The 19,807-nt window shown below is 35.7% G+C and overlaps 1 protein-coding gene and 1 pseudogene across 1 annotated transcript; one reads left to right on the top strand and one right to left on the bottom strand.

Annotated features, from left to right (window-relative positions):
* The first annotated feature begins 9,507 nt into the window (after positions 1 to 9,507).
* LOC147511952 (protein terminal ear1 homolog) lies at positions 9,508 to 10,737 on the top strand. Its single transcript, XM_086598616.1, has 5 exons — positions 9,508 to 9,582; positions 9,714 to 9,844; positions 9,959 to 10,090; positions 10,208 to 10,310; positions 10,452 to 10,737. The coding sequence occupies exons 1-5, from the start codon at positions 9,508 to 9,510 to the stop codon at positions 10,605 to 10,607; spliced, it is 597 nt and encodes a 198-aa protein (XP_086454742.1). The 3' UTR covers positions 10,608 to 10,737.
* Positions 10,622 to 16,790, bottom strand: LOC147511951 (zinc finger CCCH domain-containing protein 30 pseudogene; annotated as a pseudogene).
* Between the last annotated feature and the right edge of the window lie 3,017 nt (positions 16,791 to 19,807).

Below are 19,807 nucleotides of genomic sequence, written 5' to 3'. Positions count from 1 at the left end.
AATTGGATCACGAAGAATCTTTGTTAGTTGATTAAGTCGAGTTAAGGTGGATTTAATCCCCCCTAATTCTTTATCTAGATTCACACTTTGGTATTCCGTAGCATTTTGTAGTTGCATTATCTTGTTATTTGGATTAACATCGTAGTATAAATCCCACCGTTACTCTCATTAGACTTTGAATAGACTCGTCAATTGTAGAAGACTTGAATGCTAAAGAACTAGGAGTGGAACGAACTTTTTACTCCACTCTATTTCGATAGATTCGAGAGTAGATATTTTTTATAAGCAATCTAGCATCGCGTAAATAAGTTTAGTTTTACTTAGCATCGCGTAGATATTTTTCATTTAGATAAACATCTATTTTTCCAGTTAGAAATTCGACCTGTAATCCACTCGACTAAAGGAAGGCAATCCATAACTCCTATTCTCTTTGTTGTAAGGGGAAGACCCAAGTAAGAAACTGGAGGAGAAATCAAGCTAATACCAAGTATATCAGCTAACTCAACACTTCCTGAAGGGCTCATACTTCTAATGAGGAGAGTAGACTTCATGTGACTGAGCTTTAGTCCCGTGAGAGTAGAGAAGCAGTCAAATGCACCTTTAATGGCTGTAATTGAAGAATCAACCCCATTACAGAATAGCAAAAGATCATCCACAAAACATAAGTGGGTAAGTTTTACTCTCTTGCACTTAGAATGGTATTTGAATTCTTTATTTGTTGCACTTTGCTTGTGAACACCCCAAATCTCCATGATCAACACAAAAAGAAATGGTGATAATGGATCACCTTGCCTGAGCACCCTTTTGCCTGGGAAATATCCTTGAGGAGTGCCATTGATGAGGACTAAGAAGGATGGAGTGGATATGCACATGTTTATCCACTTGATGAAACCTTCTGGAAATCTGAGCCTCCTAAGAACTTTGAGCAAAGTGTCCCAGCCCACTGTGTCATATGCTTTTTGAATATCAATCTTGATAGAACATCTTTGCGCTCCATGTTTCTTGTTGTAGCCCCTAAGGAGTTCATGGGCCACTAACAAGTTATCTTGAATCTCTCTTCCTGGAATGAAGGCTGATTGGTTCATTTCCACCATTTGGGAGATACATGGCTTCAACCTGTTGCTCAATTTATATAGTTGAATAGACTGTCGTGTGATTGAATCTCAGAAATATCACTATTTACCTTTTGACTTTTTCAAAAAGTTATATAATAAAAAATCTAAAAAAAAACTCTAAAATATATATGTCGTTGTGGGGGACATATATTGTCATCAATATATTCACGACACATGTCATTGCCATTGATCATATCTTGAGACTAACTTATTGGATCATTATAATTAGTCATCTAAAGAGTCATGACTTACCAAATGGTTACAAAATAAACATGAATACATGCATTAAATATCATCAATGAATGGAGCACCAAAAGTGGATCTCATTCAATTCATGGAGCACCAAAGGGGGGAGGGAATTCTATATATTTCATCTCCACTCTCTAAACAGGAGGGAGGATGGCAGGTTTCTTCTCCACTCTCCATCTTCTCCGTTCACCATCGATCACTCTATCATAGAATCTAAACAATGAACTACGTTCAACTTGATTCCAGTTCGTCAGCGAACTGGATACATAGGCAGTTCGATCCGTCGAACTTAGTCACAATATCATTCTACCCAAATCATCAACACACGTAAGGTTCGCCCAAAAAGAACCTTTACATTGGTGCCGTCTACGGGTCGAAGTTCTTGAGAAAACTACACCTTTCACTTGTTATTCTCAAGCCCACGAAACATGGTGTTGGTTATTCTCAAACAATAAATCAAAGAAACTTGCTTGCCATGGAGTTAATTCGTACATTAAAGATAAGTTTTTCCTTATCGATCGATCTGCTTAATATTTCATAGTTTCATACTACATAGCCTTTTGAGTTGGTTTTGCTACGGTTCATGTGGAACACCAAAAGTTTAATTCATTTAGGAACAATCTTGTTTCTGTTCAAATATTATATTTAGCATAGTCATGAATATTATACAAATTACCGCCTATGTGGCTCTTCTTTACACCAGTAGCATGAACAATAGTTTGAATATCATTTGCATTTGATTATTAGTTCCTTTATTTTGTGCTTCTCTTGAGCGACTTCACATGAGTTCGACCTCATCAAGTCGTTAAGATTCGGCCTCCTTTAATTACTTGTGGCTGGTCTAAGTCAAGGAGAGATGTCTTTAATTGCAACAGGTCGTATGTTCGCTCTCCATATATAAGAACCTCACCTAGGGCTTCTTAATTTATCAGTGCATTTGTCTTTGAAAACCAGTATCATGATACTTACTAGGTCAGCTTTGGACTTCAAGATGACGTCCTAAAATCGATACGACTTAATAGTTACCTTATTCATTTTACGTTATATGTTGGCATGCTTACTCATTTCTGCTTACCAGCACCGTGACATTAAGCTTGGAATTCATGCATGAAGTACCGTTACTTTAAGATTTTACTTAAAATTGAAGACAAGATCTACGCATTGAATAGCCATTACATTTGGTGCAACATGTGATTGATTTGTTCACTAACAATTTCAGTTACAAGACCAGGCTTACTTTACGAGACCCTCATGTATACTATTACTAAATTACCATTCTCATATGGCTTCAACGAGTGACTCACACCACCAGTTGGGAGTCTACCACTTTTGTGTATATGAATGAGCATTCTAACCCATGACTACTACCGCTTTACCAATTCAATTCATCTTTGCAAAAAAGGAATTAATCAGTTTAATCCTTACACACTGTACGAGTTTACAATTCTTGACATCTACTGTTGCTTTATGGTGTAGTTGAATTTGTCACATGTTGATTAAACTCCTACTTTGGGGTTGTGGCTACGTGGCTATGACTTGACAATGCCCAAGATATATTCCCTTTACCATTTACTAACGATCTTCCCAGGAAAGATTGATATAATGATGCAGGATGTTTAGTTCTTCACCATTGCAAGCCAATCGTATACTATGTACAACAAGCCTTCTAGTTGCAAATCAGACTCTAAGCAAGATTCACCTCTTGTAACGGACTCAAAAGTTCAGCTATCCATGACGGTGAATCCATCCATACCGCAACTACACTGTCAACTTGTTGTTGACTGATAAGAGCCCAAAACTGTAGTCTAAACCCTTTAATAATATTTCTATTTAGCTAATTATGTTATTAATAATATAGGTTTATCACTAATTATGCGTTTTTTAGTATTTCAGGCTTCGGAGTTGAATAAATATCAATTCATTACTAATTAGGAGCTAAAAGGAGCTAAATTAATTGCTAGGAAAGTTCCATGAAGAAAACCCAAGTTTAATGGAGAAAAAGCCCTTAAAAAGCCCAAGTCAAAACTGTTAAGTAAAAGTCAAACCGGATTAGAGTTGAAGAAAAATTAACAAAACTTCAAAAGACCATATCTTTGGACTCAAGCCTCGGATTTGGGCCCATTTTATATCAAAATGACCGGCTCAGAAACCCTTTCCAATGGTCTAGGCCTTGGCTCGATCAGGGTTGTATAAGTCAGTAAAAATATATACTACAGTAACACAACTAGAATTGGAAGTCTTAGATTCAACCAATTGGATTATGGACTTGATTTATGGGTCTATAACCTAGCCTAAAAACCCATACATGATATTGTATCATGATATAAAAGAATAAAAACCCTAAACCCCATATCTACTTCCTTCCCCAATTAGTTTAGAGTAATTAGGGTTTAATGTTCTTGCCTCCAACTCTATTACACTATTAGTTTTATTAATATAAGTTTAGTTAATTTAATTATGTCTTCTTACTATTATTTATTGTTAATGAACCTAATGAAACTAGGCTAAAACTCCATTAGAGGAGTTTTATGAAGTCTAAGTGAGGGTTATGATTGTTCTTCATTAGTTTTTTTATTGTCTTATGTGCTTCAAGTTTAAGTTCTATAGTTGTCTAGAGATAGAGATTATAGAAGTTGAACTAGAGAAAGGAAACTCCACAAAGAGATTTGTGGAGGAGAATTTCTCTTATGATAATCATATCTTAGTACAGATATTGCTAGGATTGGTTAGGGATCAATAAAATTTGTGACTTTTGTTGTTTTACCATGTGTAGATTAATAAAAGGTAAGATTAAAATATAAGAAACTAGTTAGAATAATCATAGCTTCACATAGATGGATTAATCATTTCTCTATGTTCTTTCTATTCATTAAATTCACCTTTTAATTACTTTTAAAATTAGTTTAATTTATAATTAGTTTATTGCATTGTTAGTTTAATTAATTTATAATTAGTTTTAGTTTAAATAAATCACAACACTATTCTCATTGTTCTCACCTTAATTTCTAGTAGAATTCTAAGCTCTTAACGATTAAGAGTGGAACGAATCCTGACTCTCTATATTGCATAATGAATTGAGAGTAGGAATAATATTGATAAGGTAGTTGATCATTAGTTGTTTGTATTCTTCTATAGATAATTAAGTATCAATTTTAACCATTATCACTGACGTTCTAATAATTTCTTCAAGTTTCTATAGCTTCACCAATTGAATGCGATATCTTACAATCTAGTTTTGCAGAACCTAAGAATGCATTCTAACCATCACTGGACTACGTATCACATGCTTAAACACTTTGCAATGACCTCAACCGAAGAACTCGAAAATTCGTGTCTCATGAAGCTAAATCTGGTATAGCTTGCCAATGTATTTTCTAGGCGAGACACAGGTTTATCGCTTTCTCAACATTGAGAATGCACTTGGTGGTGACTCTTAGATCTATTGATCTGTTGATCATTTAGACTCACAGCAACAACAGACATTCCACCATTTTCTTATAAGGAGCCACCTACATAGGAAAAAGATCCGCCTTCAAATTTACAAAAGTTCGATCAAACATCGACCTTGATAATAATGCTAACTTCTATGTCCACAGCTCGACATATCGTAGGCCGATTACACTCTAAGTTATGGCACAGCCATCTACACATGTCGAGCTATGACTCAGATGGCGCAATGGCTCCAAGTTTTAGTACCATTGATATGCACTAACTCTTATTGTATTAGTTCGATTTTTGGCAGGTCATCCACATATGTAACACCCCCTCCCCAACGTTCAAATGTTCGATTAAATCATCGACTTTAATGAACCGGCATCTTCGCCAGCTATCGTTAATCATATTCTGATTTCTGACAAGGGCTACCACCCATCCGAATTTGAGTCTCTTTTGAGCTTGAAGCTTTCAGAACAGTTAACGTGCAACATTTTTACCATAATAAGTTTCAATACAACTAATCTCATTTTCTATAGCTCACTCCTGGCCAGGTCGTTTTACAGCACGAACTAGGGCCTAGCTACACTCAAAATTAGGGGCTAGCCACAGCCATATCCGGATTGGGGATAGTCATTGCCATCTAAACAGGTCAATCAAGCTCCAAAACTGGGGCTAGCTATAGTCACGCCAATTCAAGGCTAGCTATCAACTGCGATCTCCAAATCAAGATGCTCACTAGAGCAGATAGACTCACTCGGGTCACGACGCCCACCTGGGTACAACGCTCACTCGAGCTCAAACACTACATAGTGTCACCACTTCTCACTAGTTGGGGACCTATACTTCTATGACCGACTCAGTGCAGAATGCTTACTTAAGAACTAAAGGTCCCTCGACCTACGCTCACTCGAGCTTAGAGGCTACATATCCTATCAATTCTCACTAATTGAGGATCTACACTTCTAGGATAAATTTAGTGCAGAACGCTCTCTAAGAGCACTAAAAGGTCCCTTGACCTACTGGAGCAGAACACTTACATAAGTGCTAAATGCTCCCTAGACCTACGCTCACTCAAGCTCAGAGACTACATAGCCCATCAATTCTCGCTAATTGAAGACCTACACTTCTAGGATCAATTCAGTGCAGAACGCTCTCTAAAAGCACTATAAGGTCCTTTGACCTACTGGAGCAGAACGCTTACATAAGCGCTAAATGGTCCCTGGACCTACGCTCATTCAAGCAGAACGCTTCAATAAGCGCTAAAAGGTCCCTTGACCTACTGGAGCAGAACGCTTCAATAAGCGCTAAAAGGTCCCTTGATCTACTGGAGCAGAATGCTTACATAAGCGTTAAAAGGTCCCTTAACCTACGCTCACTCGAGCAGAACGCTTCTATAAGCGCTAAAAGGTCCCTTGACCTACGCTCACTCGAGCAGAACGCTTTCATAAGCGCTAAATGGTCCCTGGACCTACGCTCACTCGAGCATAACACTTACTTAAGCACTAAAAGTCCTAAACCTACGCTCACTAGAGCAGAACGCTCACATACCCTCCAACACGCTCACTGTTCCACTTGGACACGTGTCAAATTATTTCTTTCTTCAGATCGTTCTTAAGAAAGCACGACCTAATGAGAGGGGGCTATGTGGGGCACATATATTGTCATCAATATATTCGCAACACTTGTCATTGGCATTGATCATATCTTGAGACTAACTTATTGGATCATTACAATTAGTCATCCCAAGAGTCATGACGTACTTACCAAATAGTTACAAAATGAACATGAATACATGCATTAAATATCATCAATGAATGGAGCACCAAAGGTGGATCTCATTCAATTCATGGAGCACCAAAAGGGGGAGGGAATTCTATATATTTCCTCTCCACTCTCTAAACAGGAGGGAGGATGGCAGGTTTCTTCTCCACTCTTCATCTTCTCCGTTCACCATCGATCACTCTATCATAGAATCCAAACAATGAACTACGTTCGACTTTGATTCCATTCCAAATAAACCGGATAATGCTGGATCGCAACTTTGATCCGTCAAACTCAGTCACAATATCATTCTACCCAAATCATCAACACATGTAAGGTTCGCCCAAAAAGAACATTTACAGTCGTCTTTAGTGAATAATATGGGCTTGGACTTTTTATTCTATTTCAATCCGTACGTGCCATTTGCTTAAGCAATATACCATTGCGTAGAGTTTTTTTACTCATTATTTGACCTTTATCCTAATTTTTGGGCTAATTTTGGCAAGTTTAATCAAGTTTGACAAGAAAATGACTCATTTGTCCAACTCATAGTCTTAAGTACGTCCCCTTGGCTTGCTTCATTACTCTTTTCCCGTGGTGGGGCATGTGGGCTTTGACTAGTGGGACCTAAAAGTTTACTTGTTACAAAATCTGGCATTGCATAGAGTACATCACACTGATCATTTTGGTACGTCACTTGCTGAATTCGAAGTTCATAATCAAAATATAAACACTCTGGAAGTTTGTTAACTCTTCTGTATTGTTGACATGTTCTGACCCGAGTTGAGTTCATGAGATTTAGTTGGCATTTTTGAGCTTTAAAGGGGATGAGATGGAAGATTTCAAGTCCAAACATTATTTGGCTATATTTCATGCTAAAATGCAGATTTTGTTATAATTTTGTCGTTGACTACCGAAACCTGTGAAAATACGAAAATACTATTATTTTATAATTATTAAACACATAATTAACCAAAATGCAATGTCTCTACCGGGGTTATATTATAGTTTTGGGTGCTTATCAAGGCACATACTATAGCCCATTTCCCTAGAAAGTAGAAATGTAAGTCGATGTTTCAAAAGAATTTTAATTTGCAGATAAATATAGTTGACTTGAGTATGATATATATATTTGTTTCTCATATTACATTTATTCAGAACCAAAACCGCCAAAAAATAAAAGAATTAATAAACTATATAGAAATGGGTACTAAAAAGAACCTTGACATTCATTCATAACCGAAATTGAGTAGTTTTTCTTTAAAAAAATGGGGATCAGAACCGAATGTTATTGTGTTTTTAGCACTGTAAAAAATTAGAGTTATGGTGTATAGACATTCATTTTTGTTATATGAAATTTTATGTTTAAGTGTTAATATATTATTTTCATACTATTTAACATTATAAATAATTTAAAAGTATGGCGAATAACAACTTTTAAAATACAGTTTTACTTCTCATATTCTTGAACGAGATAATTAATAATATTAATCTTTGAAAAGTGACTCGTTCATGCAACATTTTTTTTTTTTGTTAGTATATATTTTCAAGATAAGAACAATACAACACATGTGCATTAATTTGCCGAAGTAACTGCTTTAATGAGCATTATTTAATTTGCTGGCTTGGGAGAGAAGTTTGGCTCTCCACCCTTCCATTCTCTGAAAAACTCTTTCTAGCACTTCATCAAAATCAATACGACTCATGCGCTTGAGGATTAACGGGGCTCCCAAATATTTTTCATGGGTGATTGTTTTCCCAATTTTCATAATTCTTTTCACAATGCGTTGATGACGATAGTGGGTGTTGTGACTGAAAAAAATACCTGACTTCTGGAAATTGATCTCTTGACCTGAAACATTTTTAAAGAGCTCCAAAATATCCTTGAGATGATGTGTTTCTGCAATATTTGCTCTACAAAAAATGAAGTTGTCATCTGCAAAGAGAAGGTGAGACATAGGAGTGTCACTCCTACTGATTTTGACCCCATGGATTTGTTTTTCTTTTTCTGCTTTGGAGAGAAGACGAGAGAAAACTTCCACGCGGATAATGAACAGAAAGGGTGACAGGGGATCTATTTGTCTGGTACCTCGTTCAGGTTTGAGGAAACCCATGGGTGATTCATTTATCTTGAACGAAAGAGAAGTAGTAGAAATGCATTGATTAATCCAATTCCCTTATTTCTCGAAGCACTCTGGGATGGAGAGATAAAAATGTCAAAAAGAGGCTTTATGCAATTTGCAAGAATTTTGGAGATGATTTTGAGGCTTATGTTACAAAGGCGGATAGGTCGAAATTGGTCAAGAGTTTCCGGTCGCTGGCATTAAGGTATTAAAGTGATGTTGGTGTGGTTCAGCTTTACCAAGATGTGGAGTTCATGAAGCTCTTGATGGTGTTAAGGAGGTCAGAAAAATGATATCCCAATACTTCTGGTAGAAAAGATGGGTAAAACCATCGAGATCTAGAGCTTTATGGGTTCCATAGAGAAAAGAGCTTCTTTATCTTCTTCTAAAGTGACCTCTTTGGTGAGGCACAGTGTCAAGAAATACTTTAGAGTTTATTTGGAGTGGTTCATATATCTGGCTAGAAATAGTTTAGTTGCAAAGTCAACAATAACCCATCAAAGACCATGAATACTGAGTAGGTGAGAATACTCCCAGACACCCACGTCAGCCCCCCCTTTTTTCTCTGAGACTGACACATCAGATTTTCCAATAATTCGGCAAAAAAAAAATTCTACGCTCTCTTTTCCCAATTTCAATTGTTCGTAACCCAAACAAAGATTAAAAAAAAATCAAAACCCTTCACACACACACACACACACACACAAACCTAAAAACAATATTCCTTCCTTTTATTTTTTATTCACTCTTCGTCGTCTAAGAAAAGTGGTTCTGAAAACCCCATGAGAAACTATAGATCCACTCGACCTCATTTAGTATCAAAGATGCTAGCCTTCTCTAATTCTCTTATGCTCCTTTCAACGACATCACAAACCCCACCTACACCATCAGCACTGAAGGTAAAGGATTCCCAAAATCCAATTTTGGAACAAAAAGGGTTGCACCAAAGAAGTACAAAGAGCTTCGGAAACTGTCCTCTTTCCATGCATCATCTCAAAAGGAGAAGAGTACAAATTGTGAGGTGAAACAGGTATGGAGGCCTAAAGGTGGTAATTATGGAAAAGTTCTTGAAAAGTTTGATCACTTGGATTTCAATGTTGTTGAAGCAAGAGTCCATGGAAAAACTTCTGTGATGATTAAAAATATTCCCAACTCATTCAGGTTAATTTCATAAAACTCATATCATGCATCCGTTGGTCTATCTACCACTTTTTTTTTTAATAACAACTTATGGCCAGGATCATTCATTATTTGTTTTTTCGGTTTTGGTTACAGAAAGAAGGTGTTGCTAGAAATTCTTGATAAACATTGTTTTCAAGAGAATGAAAAGATTAAGAAGCAAGAGAATGAGCACTCATCAAACTGTTTCTTAGAATATGATTTTCTGTATTTACCTATGGATTTCCGGTATGTATACACTCTTATTCACTTTATAACCCAATATCTTTTTTTTTGATAAAATTAAAACTTTGGAATTGTTCATCCAGAATGGTTTTTGCAATTCATGTTGTATTTTCAGTCCAGGTATAACCTTAGGTATGCATTTGTCAACTTCACAAGTGGTGTTGGTGCAAATCCAGATTTTACAATGCATACCATAAGTTCAAGTGGGATAATACTACATCTGGTAAAGTCTGTAATATAACACATGCTAGGATTTAGGTGAATTTCTTTTTCATTTAGTTTTTCTTAATTAATCATCGACTAGATTTCAAACTCTGTATTATTTCTGGAACAAAATTTGAACTTATGATTGGTGATATTGCAGGGGAGGGAGAAACTGAAGAAGAATTTTGACTGCTCATGGTTTGCATGCCACACTGACAAGTTCTTGTTCACTGTATTTACACCGCCTAGAAATGGTGCTGAGTCTGCAAGATCAACTCCGTTTTTTATTGGAAGACGAGCTAGGTTTTGTCGTTGAAGGTGTTGTTAATGGTTTCTTTGTTCACAATTCCTCACCAGGTCTAGGGACCATAGGTTTTTCGATAAGCTAATTCTTAATGTAGCGCAACTCCTATATGATTTTCTGCTCAGGCACAAACCCTTTCTTTCTCTATTTATATGGATTTCTTGATAATCTCCATGAGGATTTGTTGATAGTTGATCCAAGATCACGCGAACTGAGGTTGTGCTGTTGAAGTTTCTCATGTTGAGAAAACACAGCCCTAGAGCTCATTGGTGAGATGGGTTCCATTCTTTGGGGGAGAATACATTTGTGTTTATCGGAGAGAGCATGATCTGTTGCTGCTGGAATTGATTTAGGACAGCTGATTTGTGTGATGGCGAAAACATGCTAGATGACATAGCCTGATCAGAATACCAAGGAGATGAGGACATCTCTACACTGAAGAGGTCTTCCAAATTTGATGGTGCTAGAGATTTTGTACAAATGGGGCGGTTGGCAGATGTAGGAATTAGTCGTGGTTGAGAGAAACATGATAATTCATTGAGGAGGTGCTGATGTTGATGTTGCTGTTGTGCTTCAAATTCCGCCAACAAGCTGAAATCATCAGCTTGAATATCTCTTGTGTTAAGGGATGATCTGAGACGAATAGACTGGAGATTGCCTCTAGGAAGATGCAAGGTAGGAACATTTGGTTGTGGCCACACCATGGATGAGTGTGAAATGCCACTGGCTAACGGAGACATCAGTGGCGTAAAAGGATTAGGTGACATGACAGAAGTCGGGGCCGGGAGGTCGGGCAAGTGACTCAAGGCAGCAGCCCATTTCCATAGCAAGATAGATGCAAACCGAATGGGGAGAAGGAACAGCAGAGCCTGTGGACACATAGAGAGGACGAAGCTCTTCAGTTGTGTGAGCAAAGCAACACACTCTTCGCATGCAGCCCGTACCATCCTTGCAGTGGCGTGTCCTATACTGTGCAGGGTGAAGCCAACACTCAAAAACTCCATGGGCATATTCACATAAATCACCCCTCCTGCGCGCTCCCTTTTGGAATTCTGGGCAAGGAACACAACTATAGTGAAACTTCCTTGGGTCTCTTCTTCTAGCATTTTCACCCAGGTGAACAAAAGGACACGCCGTCCAGTCATGAGAATATGCCCTTGAACAAGGTCGAACCTTGAAGGAGAACATGTGAAATTCATCAGTTGCATAAATGTTGTTCTTAATGTGGGGGAACTTCTGCTGAATTGTGATTATAGGGGAGTAAAAAGTTTAAGCAGCTAAAGAAGGCTGGAAGGGACAATGATAATGGAGAAACGTTTGGTTTTTCAGATGATGATGTTTTCGATGAACGTGGTCGTACTGGGCGTACTGCAGAACAAAAACTTAAACATAGTTTGTTCGGTGATGATGAAGGTACTAAATTTTGATTTGAGTGTGCTTTTTGGTTATTGAATATCTCATTCTTCAATTGTTTGGTCCAAAATAAATGCTTATTAAATTTCTTTTTATTTTTTTTCCCTAAGAAGTTCATTGAAATTTGAATTAGTAAAGGTGTGTGAGTTTTCTAAGTTTTTTATGGAACTGTGGAATTCGGGTCTGTATCATTTCGAGTGCTATATATGTTTCTTCTCTTTGTTTATCTCCTATAAAGTAACATATATACATTTGTTGACCTATACTATATAATCTAATTTTTAGTTAGCTGTAAATTCATAGGTCGAGTCCTTTGTGTGTAAGGGATTCCACATTGCTCATGATAGAAAGTTTCTTGCACTCGAGTGAACTGATAATGGATTAATAGCACATTGAAGAAAAGTAATTATTTGTAGATTCGACATTATAGAAAGAAATTTAATTACACTTACTTGATGGATTATGACTGATGAGGACAAGGAGATGCTCAAACTTTCAAGTATGGCTCTTTAGCTCTTTATTTAGTCGTTTCTTCATATCTACAATGCGTTGTCCGATAAATTGTTACTAATATGCTCTGTTTTTAAAGAGCAAATATGGCTTTTATAGCAAGAGCAAGGTGAGAAGTGATTTGGAAGATGTGAAGCCATGATATCTTTCTCTCATTGAAAAGGTGAGTTGTACTCAATGTCAGTTGTACTAATGCGATTCTTTATTCTTTCTAATTGTAAAATCTATTGATTATTCTTACGTAATTTTTTATAGTGTGTGTGAACTATTTCTGTAATGAACATTTTGTTAACCTTCAGACTTATTGTGCTAATAAGCTATCCTTCATTTTTTGGGCATGCATATACATGCATGTTGGTTAGGAAAACCTGATGGTACAAAATGTATATAATTTGACAACTTCAATAGGATTTAGAAATGAAGTCAGAACAAATAAAATAATTAGGGGTTTCGATATATGTGTTTCCATTCCTTCTATTGAAAGTCTAAGATTATTACATAATAATTTCACTTCAAATGGTGTTACTATAATGAATATGAAACATTTATGAGTATATACAACTCATGTTTTGTGCATTCAGGGTGAGTATTGATGTTAAGATCACTTGCTACAAAGCAATAGGTGATTGAGAGTGGTTATAAAGAAAATATTAATGTAGAAATTGTTTTGGTTTTTCACATCTTTTGTCCAGAAGGTCCACGTCACCCACCTAATAAGGTTACTCCTATAGCATCATTGATTCAGATGTCGGAGGCTGGAAACCCAAATTATGAAGGATGAGCAAGACAACATTGAAAATAGAAAACTATAACAGTCAAAGAATTTCAGTTAGTGCGGATAGAAGAGTGCACCAATGGTTGAACGAGATTACAATAACTTACAAATGTGATTTGCTCTTACAATAATGCGGACTGAGTATTAATATTACTACAATATATACTCTTACAAATGTGGTAAACTTGACTTAGATTTCAGATTTTTTGTATTTGATTTAAGTTGCCTTGACTTATATTGTCTTGGTTAAAGTGGCCTTGACTTATATCGTTGAGTCACTGTCATGACTTTTATGTGTAAACCAATGTCCATCATTCTCTTAAACAATGTATATACATGAATTTGAATGGTATTAACTAAATATGGGGGAAAACAAGTATTTAGAGGATGAACATGAAGTCACGCTTCATTGGAGATAGGTTCCTTTTATTGTAGTACAATTGAATTTCTAAGAATGTCTATTGATGCTATTTCTATCTTTAAATTAAATATACTTTGCTTTTTAACATTGCTATTCAAGGTGTCAATTGTATGTTTCCTACATGTTGATTATTTTATAAATTTATAGAACCTTCAGAACTTACAAATGGATGGAAAAGTTAATAATCTTTGGGGATGCCGATATGTCAGCAGGACAAGAGATAAATTCCATATGAAATCACGATTTTAAAACCCACATCAGGTAAGTGAGTCGATTCTTTGTTTTATTTTCTTTTAATTTTAATTTTAATAAAACAATATCATGATTATTCTATTATTGGTTTCATTCCCAAAGGAGGTTAAGAATGGTCTTTATTCTTGGAATCCATGTAGAGAAGGAGATTAATTATGGGTTTTATTCTTGGAATCCATGTAGAGAAGCAGATTAACTTTGATCAAATTTGAACCAAGAGGGCGTATGTCGAGCGGACAAGCTGTTTGGTCAGATAATATTATTCCAGAAATCTCTGAAAATTAGGTATGCCTACCACATAAACTATAACCAGCAGCATGGGTACAACCAAATTTATCGAGATTTTTGGGTATATGGTTTTTAATTTATTGAGTTTAACATGATAACTAAAAGCAATTTCAACAATAGATTAGAAAATTTTCCGTATCGCTCAGTTATGACTTATAAGATGCCAGTGCAATCCAACTTTTTTTTGGATTTAGATTCTTGGAATGGTTTTCATTTTTCTTTTTCATTTTCATTTTCCTCTAAAAAGACATGGAGTTAAATTTTATATTATAGTACTACACGTTGCAAACAATTATCACTCTCAGTTTCAAAGAATTTTGTGACTGGAGAATGAAAATGCTACTATGGTGGGAATTGATGAGTGATATCTCAGCGTCAATTTATTTTCAGGTAGCAATATTGCATTGGCATAGTTATATCATCACACGACTAAAACTCTAAAGCTACCTTCTCTTTATTGCCAACGTGACCTTCAGTTATCAAGTCAGGCATGGTGTCTCTATTATTATTATTTTTTCCAGTTCTTATTTTAGTACTTTTGATGTTCTACAGTTTTTCTTAATTTTATCTACACTGCTCTATTTGTTTATCTACATCTATGAATATTTATTGGTTTAAATCCATTCAATCTTTGTTTTTATTCGGTTGCAGGCTAAAGGCAACGTTGATCTTGCAATTCAATTTTACTTGATCACCATTGAGCAGGTTTGTAGATTTTTCTGGACATGATACTCCTTTCTCACTTTCTTGACTTTATAGATTTCTAGGATGTGAAAGCTCTTTGGAAACACGAATTCGGCAGGTACATAGTCGAGGAAAACAATGATTTCTAAGCAATTGATCGATCTCATAGAGTGTGTGCTAAGTGACGATTAGAAAGTATCAAAAGACTTTGCACTACGTGAATGTTTGCTGGGAAAGGTGAATCATTTACATGGACACGATTATTTTCAATATTCTATTAACAACCCTCCTATATGCTTGCCTTTATGCACCTGTTTGGTTGGATAATTATATGACTTAGTGTCTTAGTTCCTTGCTTATACATGTATATTGGTGTTCATATGTAAGGAAGACAAAGTCACAGATATTTAATAATAACTCTTCCTGAAGCAATGCTTTAATGCTTCGTCCAATGGAGAAGACTTGAAACCATGAATGGATTTCCATTATATTTTAAGCATGCAGTTAATGCCTTTAAAGCTTGAACCAAAAGTAAGTTAGTTTACTATTTCTTTTCCTCTTATCAATATGAAAACTTGGATTTTGATTTTGGATATATAGCCTAGTTGATCATTATGTGTCTTCCTTTCTTATATGAGTATGTGCTATTTGTTATGGTATTACTTAGTTTCATTTTCTCTTACAATGTTCTAATTTTACTATTTTTAGGTACTTAATTGTTGCTAACTAATTGATTGTGCTCTTGCGAGTTAATTAAGACCAGATTGATAGTATCACATGTTGCATAAATTTTATGGTCATGTATCAAATTAACTAAAACTCATACAATATCTTAATAGGTACTTAAGTGAGAGCTTTTGTTGGTATATATACAATTTTCCTGCCCAATGGTAGTCTCGACAAATTCCCTTTCGATCAATCTAAGCATATATACTTAAGTTTGGCACCCACCCTTTTACTTGCATCAACAATGGCTACATACAAGTGATTATTCATAGAAATGCAAAAGCTTGCAATATACTACTTCAAAAGTTAGGGGACTTAGGCCTTGCTAAATTATGTGATCATGGAGTTGATTCTCAAACTTCTCGCCATGCAGGTACTCTCGATTATATTGCACAAGAACTACACATACTGATGTGTATCTATTTGGAGCATTTCTCACTACCGTTCTAAATCAAGGCATGCGTCTTCTTCTTTCTCTCTAAAATTTATGTTTTGTAATTAAACCAACATGTTTAATCAGGGTATTCACATTCTCTAGCTTCACTAAGGTGTTTTTTTCATTGGAATTGATTGGATTTTTATAGGATTGGACTTTTAGGATTTATTTGGGTTCTTAGGAATGAATAGAAAATGGAACATTTAGATCTGATTTAGCTAATAAAGAATTGGGATTTCGGTGCTATGTTATAGCTCAAGTAATTCCCTCTATTTGTAACTACAAGCCTACAACCATCAGGTCGTTGGAAGTATATTCAATGTTATCAAGTTTTGAAATACACTAATGTATCTAACGTACATTCAGATTTTTTAATTTTTTTAGGGCGTTCATCAAATAGAAATCAATAGGGCATTCATCAAATAGGGCATTCATCAACAGTTAAGTGATTTTATACCACACAAGTCTGGAAACAATGTCACGGATTAATCGGAACCAGGAAATGACTAATGAATATGCTTGGGTATCTCTTGGTCTTGCTTTCATTTAGGTGTAGGCTCAATAATAAAATGACCTTAGAGTTTGTTGTTTGCACATGTTACCAATATTAAGCTTCATGCACTCTCCCATCAATCCCAAAGGCGTATTAAAGTTGCCCTTTATGGTCCTTTCTTTCTTCAGATCAGCCATTATCTACAATAGAGTGTTTTTTTTATAAGTTTAATGTAATTCCTCCAAGTCGAGGACAATTGTTGCTTTTATTCTCTTTGACTAAACAGATCCTTTCCAATGTATGTCCTTCGAAGTTTCCTTATTAGTGTAATATGTTTGTTTGCAACCATCACACCAAATCGTTCCTTTTTATCATAAGAAATCTTCGTGATGCGGCACCTATGACATATTCAAGTAAAGTTGTGTTAAGGATGATAATAACAATAACGTGATGCCTAGCTCTATCTTCTTTTTCCTCATCTCTTTTCATTTTCAATATGTTAAAGAATTCAAGAAAATTTGCTTGGCGTGCTCATTATTTGGTATACTAAAGATTTTATAAAATTATCATTTACTCCTTTTCAACACATACTAAAGTTATTTTAAGTTCAATTTATCAAATTTTATTAGGTCTGATCTTACTTGGTATTCATTACAGGACATGTTGCACATGTGATGATATTTGAGGCTCCCAATCTCATTCTATGAACACAATATATCTATTTTTTAGGAGTTTCTATATTGACATGAACACAATATGTCTTGTTTTTTTAGGATTTTGTATACATTATATACCTAAATGTTTTATCCTTTCCTTTCTAGGTTTCTGAGAAACCAAGTTGCAATACCATTCAATGCGGCAGCTGAGAATGGCGATCAGGGACAAAATACTTTCCAGCAAAGATACTTAGTGAGTCAACTTTTTCCTTTCCATAGTCATTAAGTTTTTCTTTGATCTTTAATCTAATAACTACATAGCTGGTCAACCATATAAAACGAGGGAGCTATTGACATTGATATCCCCCTTCTGACCCGAGCATAGACGCTATGAACGAGTCTGATGCTTATCAGGAAATCAACATTGTTGTGTTTCTTTCATGAGCAGACACACAAGTATCACACAAGAAACCTTAAATCAGCTCCAAGTCACTAAAATTGGAAAAGTAAGGAGAAGACGAAGTGAAAATGGAAGGAACTATAACTACCCCATCAGTTCCTGCCAAATTGATCTAGCAATATCACAACAGATGTAGAATCGTTAAATATATTTGTCCACACAATGCACAAAATGAGTGAATTGTTTCAATTTCTTTTGATAATTTTTGAAATCATACTTAGCTCAGATATGGTTTCTCAACTACGGGTGAGTATCGTACCTTTGATTGCAAGTTTTATTTTTTTTTCCCCCATTTTTCGGAAACGCGCGATTGATAATAACTGCTATATATATAGCTTTATATTTTTCACTGAGCTTGGTATCAGTTCACTCACATTATGAGATAGCGGCATGAGAATGGAAGCACATAATGTTTAAGGCTAAATGATAAACAAAGACAATATGATGTACATATGCTGGCATCATGGCGTTGGCAATGTTGGTTATGATACAAACAATGGTTTAGACTAATCGATAGTGAAGAACATATGAGAAGTCGTCTATATGGAGAGAATGGGTAGATCTGTTTAGAGTGTACGTAATTAGGTTGTAGTAGCAATAGCATTGGCAAGTGCGGGATCACCTGGCTTTGTACCCTATAAGGAAAGGCCAGAACCCACACAAATATGATCCTTCTCCTCCCACATACTACTGTCCCATCCCATTTTCTCCTGCCCTAAGTACAACACCGTAGCACCTGTTGTTGTGTGGATGAATATGGTAGATACTGTGGACTTGAACCCGCTACCTGCTATGTAGATCACAATAGTTGCTATACACACGAGTATTTTGTCTGCAAAATTGAAGCTGGGACTTGCTAGATAGTATCTAACGTCACATTCTTACTGTCTTCAAACTTTCAAAGGTAGTTTTCCCATTTCCTTTTCGTGTGCCTGCATGCCTTCTTTTAGCTTGGTAGCATTTCCCTTTTTTCCCCTCATTATTGCTTCAAACAGAGCAACGACATTCGTTTGGAGTAAAAGCATTGAGGAGTGCACTCCTGTTATATTAAACTGAGTTTATAGTAACGATGAAGTCCATTTATAAGCAGTTTTTGATGAAAAAGTGTGTTCTGCCAGTCAGTCCATTATTGTTTTTGTAGTTAGTTCAATAGTCTTATCCTGAAGCTTTATTTGAGTTGTTTAGAAAATTGTATAACACAGCCAATAGCCAATACATGTCTTAGATCTTTCCTTCGAAAATTTTTTTGTTTTAACTTTGGTATATTGCAATATATATTTGAATAAGAAATGTAGGTTGTTTTCTCATGGGGCAGCAATTATCCATATCTACGGTTTTAGAATGGAGGGGTTTAGTGACGATCAATCAAGTGTGCGTTTTCTTATGGTTTTTAAAGTGATTGAGCAATTTGGAAACGGTAAATCATTTCCTCTAGGATTTGGACGCATACGATATCATTACTTGGAAATGTCAACATCAGTGCGCCCCAAATATATAGAGTTGGATGAATGACAGTATTGTTCAACCATGAAATATAGTTACTTTATACATAACATTTTAGAAGAAGTACTTCCCCTAGCATACCATAGTAATGTGTATGTGATTCAGTTCTAATTCGATCAAAGTCATAGGCTACTTTGTGACAACAATGAAACAAGCGAAGTTCACACACTTTACTGACTAGAAAGTGAATTATTGTAAGCTGTGATGAGATATGAGAAATGCACTTTCATAGGACTCTTAAATGTTAATTATTTTCCTACTTTTTTTTTCTTGAATTGTATTTAGGATAAAGCAGTTGTTTATGTTGGATAAATGATTGAGATCTAGAGGACATGCCAGCATTGATCTTCACAATATTTCTCAATGGATTGAAGGACATGGCTATAAGAATTTCTTTGGAGAATAATGGGGTTTGTGATCTTAGATTTTAGAGACCATTGATAGTAATAATTGTAATTGGAATGGGAAGATGATTTTTATATTGTCAGACAGGTTTTAAAAGGCTTGGAATTGGTTTTATCTCTTTTGCTTATAGATTGTTTTTTGTAGTCAATGCATCTGACATTAGAAGGCTAACCGTCATGAATGTGGACGT

Source organism: Coptis chinensis, chromosome 3 (assembly GCF_015680905.1).
Source record: "Coptis chinensis isolate HL-2020 chromosome 3, ASM1568090v1, whole genome shotgun sequence".
Lineage (NCBI taxonomy): Eukaryota > Viridiplantae > Streptophyta > Magnoliopsida > Ranunculales > Ranunculaceae > Coptis > Coptis chinensis.
The sequence above is the reverse complement of the archived record's forward strand: the minus strand, read 5'-3'. Positions and strand labels throughout refer to the sequence as shown.

Bases quoted from the DNA above. Each gene is read 5' to 3' on its own strand.
- LOC147511952 (XM_086598616.1), top strand. From the start codon at position 9,508: ATGCTAGCCTTCTCTAATTCTCTTATGCTCCTTTCAACGACATCACAA. The intron at 9,583-9,713 runs GTAAAGGATTCC...GAGGTGAAACAG, and splicing joins CTACACCATCAGCACTGAAG to GTATGGAGGCCTAAAGGTGG. The intron at 10,091-10,207 runs GTATGTATACAC...TTTTCAGTCCAG, and splicing joins TATTTACCTATGGATTTCCG to GTATAACCTTAGGTATGCAT.